This window comes from Rissa tridactyla, chromosome 8 (assembly GCF_028500815.1).
Source record: "Rissa tridactyla isolate bRisTri1 chromosome 8, bRisTri1.patW.cur.20221130, whole genome shotgun sequence".
NCBI lineage: Eukaryota > Metazoa > Chordata > Aves > Charadriiformes > Laridae > Rissa > Rissa tridactyla.
The window spans coordinates 12,576,335-12,585,522 of NC_071473.1; the positions used below are offsets into that span (position 1 = coordinate 12,576,335).

The 9,188-nt window shown below is 40.1% G+C and overlaps 1 protein-coding gene across 8 annotated transcripts in view; it reads right to left on the reverse strand.

Moving 5' to 3' along the window:
- CIITA (class II major histocompatibility complex transactivator) overlaps nt 1-9,188 on the reverse strand; it is a 30,962-nt gene extending 21,774 nt beyond the window's left edge. For 3 of the 8 annotated variants that reach the window (XM_054212846.1, XM_054212847.1, XM_054212845.1), the window contains exons 1-2: nt 8,845-9,188; nt 269-412 (exon numbers count right to left, since the gene is read on the reverse strand). In XM_054212846.1, the coding sequence (XP_054068821.1) occupies nt 269-412; nt 8,845-9,145 (445 nt within the window). In that variant the 5' untranslated portion in view covers nt 9,146-9,188. Of the gene's footprint in view, nt 1-268; nt 413-841; nt 1,544-5,314; nt 5,479-5,534; nt 5,695-5,765; nt 5,776-8,844 lie in introns of those variants that run through there. The other 5 variants (XM_054212852.1, XM_054212850.1, XM_054212851.1 and 2 more) reach the window with 5 other exon arrangements.

A 9,188-nucleotide genomic window follows, 5' to 3' on the forward strand; every position in this document is an offset into this window, starting at 1 on the left:
CTGGCATACATCTGTTCTTTCATTGCCACTCTCAACCCACAGTCCAGCTCATTTGTTTAAAGTAAGCTCATCTGCTTATTTTTTTATATATATCTACAGTTTATATAACTATATATAGTTTATATAGTTATATAAATACATATATACATATATATATAGTTTATATATACATAAACTGCCATGAGATGGCTACATAATTGAGAGGAGATGGTAATAACTTACAGCATGATGACTAAACTAATCAAGCATTTTTTAGTGTTTTACTAACCTGCAGAGAAGTCACCCTCTTCATTTCCAGATGACTTTGGATCAAGGAGAGTATACAGATGCAATGGATAAGTATCACTGTGCAGCAAATCAAGACAGCCACTTTCAGGCACAAATGCTGAATCCATGATTTGTCTCTTGCTGTCTGAAATCAAATTGCAGAACAGTTAGCTATGACAAAACCACGGCTTTTGTCAACCAAAACTAGAAGTCCTGCACTGTGGCTTTCTGTTGACAAGACATTGAAATCTTAAGGCTGTGGAATTGGTATTGCTTACAAGTCTTGTGCTGAGTTATAACCCTGAGTTACCTAAATTTACAGATCCAGATACAACTTGCAATGAGACTTATCTATTTTTTTACTCCAATCAGGGGAGTGGGATACTGCAGTCTGACCACCTGAACCAAAAGCACCAAGTACTGAATAAGTCGCAACTCCTGTATCTTTATCAGGAGATAAACGATGCACGCACAAATGATCCAAGTAATTTACTCCACCATAACATTGAGATGCCAGCATGAAATGGACAACCAGCAACATTTCCAGAACCGTTTAAAATAGATGTCCACGCACCACAAAAATGAAAAGTTTCAGCTTGGCATCCAGCGCCATATTTTGCAATGAAGGATAGCTATAATACAGCTCTCAAATACTACGCCTTCAGCAGAATGCCATTAATGTCCCTGGTTGCACATGTCTGCTTTTCTGAGGTGTGTAAATGTGGAGCAGCCTGCTGTACCAGGAAGTCTACCTGAAACATGAAAAAACAGAAATACAGCTAACACTGCAGCTCTGATGAAAGTAGGCAGAGAAGACCTAGTCACACACTACCACATTTTTATAAACTAATCTTCATTCCTCTTACCCCTCTATGGGGCTGTCCCTCTGAACAGCTTGGAAACGGACCTCTCCGTGTTCTGCTGCAGAAGACACCGGAATCTACAGACAGAACTTAGAAGAGCAGGTGGACACAGCAAGGTCCCACAAGTAGGAATAATCTACACTCAGGTAGTTCCCCTTTTTCATGTTATGTGGCCTCATTACTTTACCAAGTTTCCAAAAATTTGATATTATTGCCTGGTGTGCTATAAATGGAAAGCAGATGTTGGTAAACCTGCATGAGAACTAAGAATGAGCTTATAAACATATCAGATTAAATTTTCAGTTAGTTGCAACATTTTGCTTTGACCTTCCCTTAGTTGATATAACATAAAATCTAAACAGAGTTGGGCCTTCAAGAATGCCAGGTTGCCAGACTTTGTGAATAATGCTGTTGAAGGACCTCTGAGTCAATATAATTTTGGGGTTAGAGACAGAGAAGCAATTGGGCAGAAGCCATAAATGGAATGCAAGACAGACAAATGCATTGTTCCAAGTTCAGTGATTAGTAAATTGCCTGATTACAGCAGACAAAGAAAAGGTCAAGTCCTATGGAAAGAGACTAAGTAGGCCTACTTAATCTTCATGGAAATACTAAGCTTTAATTAGGTCACAGTCATAAGAGCTTTTGTTATTTCTAAACCTTTCTTTCAATAGCATTTTTTTGTGGATAAATATATAAGTAATGCAAAATGTTTTCAGCTCCAACGGTCAAGGAGTCAGGAAGCGATCAAGAGGAAGTCTTGAAGGTGACAAGTCTGGATAGAGAGCTGAAAATTAGAACGTAAAAGGTGCTATAACCCAGGAGCGCAAGAGCGAGAAAAACAGAGCCTTCTACTTTGGGAAGAATGAAGATTGCCACTCTTTCAAGAATGAAAAACTTGATTACTTTGTCTTTTTTGTTTCACCAGTCTGAATGTCTCCCAGCTTACCAGCTTTTTTCTTCATTGCTTTGCTTTTAACACAAATCTATAAATAGGTGTCTTTCTATTGACTGCACTGGATTTGGGATGCTGCGATTTCTTTATGTAGCTGAACCAACAAATTCTTAATAGCAGCTCTGCTCTGCTGCATTAAAATCATGGTGCCACCAGAGAAAGCACTCTGTCTAAGGGTGTAGGAAAAATGAAGTCAGTTTTTGAAAGATGAAGTTTTCTACACCAAGAGTGCCAGAGGCAAGCAGAACTACACCTCTGGGACAGCCAGTGTTCTGCTGTGTGTTTTAACTGAAGCACACAAAACGAAACCAGATGTTACCAAGCTTGTTTACAACAGCAACTCCTTTCCCAGGGCTTCTCCTTTTTTTTCTCACAGCATCCCAGCAGTCCCCTGTCTGAGACCAAAGATGAATGAGCTCTATACTGCTCAGCACTTTCTCTGTTGTCTCATAGACGACTTTAACTTAGTTTACTGATAATACATTCCCTTTGGGGTCCCATACAGTGTTGCCAAAATGGATATTTGGCACATTTTCAAATCAGAGGACTAAAATATATCATAATAATTTTTGTGTAAGGGCTGTGAATGCTAGCGCCAGCTCTCAGTGGGAGGAAGCCAGACCCCGCACGGACCTGCAAGACAAAGGACAGAAGCCCCCAGAGATTCCTGCACTCCCTCTGCAGCAGGCCTCCCTGTACAAAGTGTATGTGCTGGGTGGGGGGAAGACAGGATGTATTTCCAAATACATTTACATGCCATTCGGGAAGTTCAATCCTTTGTTGTGTGGACACTGATTAAGAGAGATTTTTTTTCTTTAAACCTTTAAATAACAGCTCCTTTCTCCAGCAGCCTATTCACTCCAGCTGCATCGCTATATTCAGTAGACCTCTGTTCCCTTTGTATTACCTCTGCAATGATTCCGTGCATACCCGCTACAGCAAGGGCTCTACTCGGGATGCATTTGTTTTAGCGCTGTATTCTGCATACACAGCACAACAATATGATTCACTTCTAAGACTCTCAATGTTTTGCTCAGTGGTCTTTCAGAGTCTAAGTGAAACCATATGAATTAAAAATGCTGGAAAAGTGGTAAAAGAAATAGTGAACATTACCGTACCAGGACAAAGAATCCTGTTCAAGAAGCAGAAGGTGTTCACTTAAATCACATACAAGTCTGAAGAGTTAGATGGGGCCTGTTAGATTTCTAAAGATAAGGAGGGTGGTTGTGATTTATCATTTGGTCCCAATAATTTGATTTATCTATATCTTATATTTTAAAGAATCAACATGTTAAAGAGTCCAGGCAATGGAGTCTGCTACTAACTAAAATCAAATGGTATCTAACAGAAAGAAGGAGTATACGAACAATAATGTAACATTTACTACAAAAATAACGTGGATGCTTCTGAAGAGGTTTGTTATGGAATTATGGAGTTCCCTTCCCCAAACTCTGTTGACATCTGAACTAACAAGTAATAAAATATTCTCCCACATGACTATAGAGGTTAAGAAAATAAAGTCATTTCAGGAATCGAGGAAACCCCCTTGCAATTTAATTTTTGTACCAGTTTAGGAAGCTGAGGATAATTCACAGAAAAGAGTAGTAGTGCCATGCAAATCACACACTTCTTAACCAGAGGATAACATAACATTACAGCTCCAAATCTTAGATTACAGAAAAATAAGAGAGTGGGACAGCTGTCAAGACAGGAGGTTGAAAAATTAAACACAAAGATTGCTGAAGAAATGTTATTTTCTTGCAACACCCCAGACCCATGAAGGGTCTATACACAGGAAATCTGAGTGAAGCAAGCTGACAAACGCCAGGCTGTATCAAACTTTAAATAAGGAGTCCAGTGAAACACTGGTACTTTGAGCTAAAAACTCAGTATCATCAGCCACAATTTTAAAGCTTTTTTTTAAACAATTTTAGAAAGTCTTCTCTCTTCTTCTGTGGCACCCCCAAAGGTTATGTCATTGTGCACAATACACGCACCAGAAGGCAGGGATGTTTCCTGGCTTTTGCTGCAGGCAGCGTTTGGGGCAATGCTCTCTGGGAGGTGGGCAAGCCAGCAGTGAGGAGGGATGAAGTCCCCTCCATGCTACAGTCACCTGTTTCCCGTTCCTCTCCCCAAATCCATCACTAACAATTCCTCTGCTCCACAGGTACCAAACAGATTTTCCTTTCAGAGATGGCCCTGATTACTTGTAAACTGCAAGTAATGGTGCTCAATTTCTATTTAGCTTTGAAGGTTTTATTTTCTAGTTCAGATCTATGAAAGGCTTGTACATCTGAAAGCTGGTTTAACTTTTCCTGTTGTATTACCCAATTTAAAAAAAGATACTGCTTTTACTGACAGTCTTTATCTTGCCCATGGAGTGGTGTGTTACTTTCCACGGGCTTTATAGTCTAAAACAGAAGAACAGAGATGATGCTGGAAAATAAAAGCTGCTCTATATCCCATCACATTCTCCCTTGTGTCCCTTAGAGAAGAGTTTAAAGAAGTTAGAAAAAGTATAAATATCAGGTAAAAGGAGCTTCTGCCTTTCAACAAACTTAGCTGTACAGTGACCACTGCAACAGATAAAAGAAATGCCACTAGCCTTACGTTGGAGACAGCTGATTTCAGGCAGACTAACAATGTACTGTCCTGCAGGTGTCAGAGTTGCAATCTGAAGCAGAATTTGCTTTTTCATATCCATTATCGCCTCGTGTGTCACAGCTGTGCCCAGCTCTCCTATCCCAGCAGTAAGATGAAATAAAGTGGCACAGCAGACACCTTGCCTATAAGCTTTTTTGGCAGAAAAAATACATTTGCACTGAGAGACTTTCTTCAAGACAGAATCTCTGCCTTCCTAAACAGGGAAGTAAAGCTCTAGGTTGTCTTGACAGATCTGTGAAAAAGCTGGAAATAAGCCAGTTTCTTCCAATAATTCTCAGTTTCACTTTCTAAAGGTGCAAGATTTGTTCAAAAAACAAGTACATTCTCAACCAGGTCTGAAATAAACTACAGCAACATTTTGAACAAGTAAACAGGGCTAGCCACAAAACACAATTGCTAAAAATTCTCCAAAATTTCGTCCACATTCAGACTTCATCCTACTAATATTTCAAGCGATGCAAGTCCCGATACTGACACACTATAGTTACCAATGTCTACAAAAGGTAAGGTAAGATGAATTTGCCATGACAAAAGCAATGCATTCAAGAGTTGAGGAAAAACTGACCTTAGTTAACTGGACAGTTCCTGCTCTTTCACCCTGGATTCAGTACCAGAAACCGAGGAGAGCTGCTATCACTACCCAACGCTTACAGAAAGTAACACCAGAAAGGAGGAAATGAGCCAGCCCTGTGACTGTAAAAAAGTTAAAGGCTCAGGGGAATTCCAAAGAGGAAAATGAAAAGGAACCTCCCTTCTAGCAACCCCTTCATAATAAGCACTGTTACCTTTACCGGTGACTTGTCACTGCTAAGAAGACCTTGCACTTGCCATTAGTTAGGAAGAGATTGATTTATTCAGTTGGAAAACGAAATTGGATGAGAGCCAGCGGTAACGATTTCTGGTGCTCCCCAGAAATCTACCTCTTCTTTTTTATTCCAGTTCAAATCTGTCCTGAAGTCAAGCTGTTAAACAGTCCATCAGTAAGAATAAAGCGAGCAGCATGCAGACACTCTTACCTTGCAGCTCCATTTCGTGTAACGGAAGTGAAAGTATTTCTTCGCATGTTCACAGACTCTACCCATACAGAATTAGTTTGATATCTCCTGCCATTGGCCCCAAAAGACAAGTAGGATGTTTTACAAAACAGGAGGTTGTAAATCTTGTGTGTCTTACACATGGTGTTCAGGGTTTGCTTCTGACAGAACGTTTATTCATCTAATCATTGCTTACCCTGCCAGCGCCTACCTGGCGTAAGACAAACAACCTTTTGAAAACCAACTTCATTCATGAGCGTTCCTGTCATGATTCTGTGTGCCTCTGCAAGGTTATTTGCCTATTTTTTTATCATGCATAGACCTACACAAATTAGAAATTAATTATGAAAGAGAATATATTCCCAAGGTAGTATTATTCCATTGGCTACAGCTTATAACAAAAGTTCCACCAGAGTCTGAAGGGCAAAGGAAGGAAGTGGGATTTGATGAAGTCAGTGACACCCAGGACTTGCTGCTACAGTAAGGCAAGTTTTTAACCATCTGCTCCGTAACAAATGGCTTGTGCACATGGCAGCAGGTCCTATAAGCAAAGCAGCTGCTGACCTGCGTCAGCCTTTCCCCATTGCAGAGGAGATCCCCTCCCACCAGGTTCCATTGGAACATGCTCACTGAGAAGAGAAAAAGCTGTTTCATTCCTGGGAGTGGCTGATCTGTTCCCAGTAGTTACAGGGATACAGGGCCCAGCCTGCAATGCAGACCATTAGCCTCTTTCGGCTCTCTAACCTGCCAGGCAGCAGTGTTCTTGGAATTCCTCTACACATATTAGAAGAAAAACAACATCTCAGTACAACAGCATTCACGGCAGAAAATAATGAAAGTCTGCACAAATACAGATTCTATATTTTAGTGCTCTGTTTTGATAGGAGACGCTGCGTGGGAAATCCCTACAAAAGTTAACAGGGTTATTTGTTAGCCCTGTTCTAATGTGCAGACAACCCCGCAAGTTATAAGCTCCTTTACAAGCCTCAGCCCCATACAGGCAGATTTTTTTTTGCCAGCTTCTGAGGCTGTAATCCCATGAGGCAATCTATATACTTCAAGAGTGAAAGTTGGGAGAACAAAAGAATTCAGCTGTTTACTGTGATTCCAGTTCATACCTACAGCAAAGACTGGCTGTCCACTTTTTGTACAACACCCACTGCTGCTTAGAAACAGCAGAAAAGAATTGCTGTAGCAAATCAGAGTACTGGTTCATCTAGTGGACTGGTCTATAAAGATGGTCTTAGAGAGAGAGGGAAAAGTAAACTGGAAAACAGGAGCCTGTGAGACAGCTGAGAACTGCCTAAGCTTCTCAGGTGACCATCAGCTTCTTTGCTTCAGTGATTGCTGATACGCTGCCCTACTGCAAAAGGAGGGAACAGAAGCTATTGATTAGTATTGGAAGCACTACAAAACAGATGTCAATAGCGCACTTTGCAAGAGGGGGAAAGCTGATACTTTTTTGTCCAGAAATTGTAAAGATCTGTTTTGTGGTAGAATAAATAGTTGCAAAACTATCAAGTAGAAAGTGAGAAACCTGCTGATACCAATGTTCCTAACCCCCAGTTTTCTTTGCAAGGCTTGTTCAGAGTGAAATAATGATTGAACATAAGGGTGAAAAAATCAAGGAATTTCAAAAAGAAAGTCAGGAAAGCATTTGCTTCAAAGAAAGCTGTCGTCTCTAATACAATTTGAGTAATTTCCTGGTGGTCTTTGAAACCACTTATTTTTAAGCCCATCTCTCCTACAGAACCTAGAGAACAGTGACAAATGGTTGAACATGTGATGGATGAAGACTAATGCTTCTGATGCACTTCAGGTTCCCTCTGTTATGGCTTTGTGACAGAGACACAGAGCCAGGCATGAAAGGATCAAGATCTTTGAATGGAAATTTTAGGTGCTACCATTACAAAAATGAGAAGGAGCAGATATCTTTTCAAGCACTTAGCACTTTTTTCAAGCACAAAGGATTTAATTAAAAGTAGAAATCAGACTATATATGCTCCTAGCATAAGTGACACTAGGCCGCTTGCTATGATATTCTACATTTAAAATATGAATTCTTGGCATTAATTTGAATGTCCGTAATAATAGAGATAAAATCTTCCAGGTTGGTATTTTGCCTTCTCGTGAACTGTCTTAATTCTTTTCCCCCAGCTTTTCCTCTTGTACTTTCATCCATGCCCTGAGAAGCGATGTCCAAAACTTTAGGAGAGGAAGAGATTTATACCCCTGACTACATTGCAGCCCAAGGTTCCTTCCATCAGTTTTACAGGACTACCCCAATATTCTACTAAGTATTCTTTTACTCTCCTTTTACGGTTGCTTGGTTATCTAAAAGTAATTCTGAATGCTATAATTTAAGCTGGGGTTCTGTCATTTTACATAGGATGGACAATGTTAGGATTGTCCCAGAGCTATCCCTGTTCTCCAACATATACAGTAATCCTCTGGTAGGTAAGACTAAAAAGTGAGTTTACTGCCTCAGGATAATAAGGTGTCTGGATTTCTGTCTCTCCTGCTGCCCACTAAAAACCTCAGAACTCCTGAATCCAGCCTCATAAGTCATGAAGTATTTCCCCTCCTTAAATCTGCAGCAGTCTCTTGTAGGCAGTGTAATTTTGTTGCTTATAGACATCTGGAATTTAAAAGTGGAGAGCATTCCTCCCATATTTGATTGAAAAAGATAGGAGATTTCCCTACATAAATTGCCAGCATATGCCAGGAACAAATGCTACTCAGACTATCAACGCTTGGTATGTCTGTTCAGAAAAACTGACCTTATCATGGTCTCTTTATCTACTTTGCATTACTGGTTCTGCAAAAGGTAGCAAAGAACAAATTTTATTATGGCCTGGCTATGAAAATAGGTATCCAGTAGCTACTCTGAATGATCATCTCTTTTTAGCTGCTCTTGCATTACATTCTGCTCTCTTCTCTTTCCCCACCTGCTCTCTACTGATGTACTTTGCACTATACCACAATACAATCTCAAAATGCAATAAACAAAAGTAAATCTTTAACAAAGCAAAAAAGAAAAAAAAAAAAAAAGCTGATTTACCAGAAATGTACTTGCTTCCTGTTGGCTCATTATCTGTCATGTTTTGAGGCTTACTGCCACAGAGGTTTAAACAACAGAGGGGAACCAAAGTGTTCAAGTACAGGTCCCATTTTTCCATAAAGGTCAGAGATATCTTCCTTGCAAGGTCCTCTCTGTCTTTTTCATGGAGCAAGGCTTGATGGTACTCTTTGGATATCACATCTTCCTTCAACATGAGGTTAAGCAATGCGCGGTCATCAGAAGCTGTAGCAGTTGAAAGAATATTCCTTACTCTAGGTAAGATCTCCTTGAAGAGATTCATACCTGCATCTGAAGACGTTTGAAGGAGGTCTGAGCAAAATCTG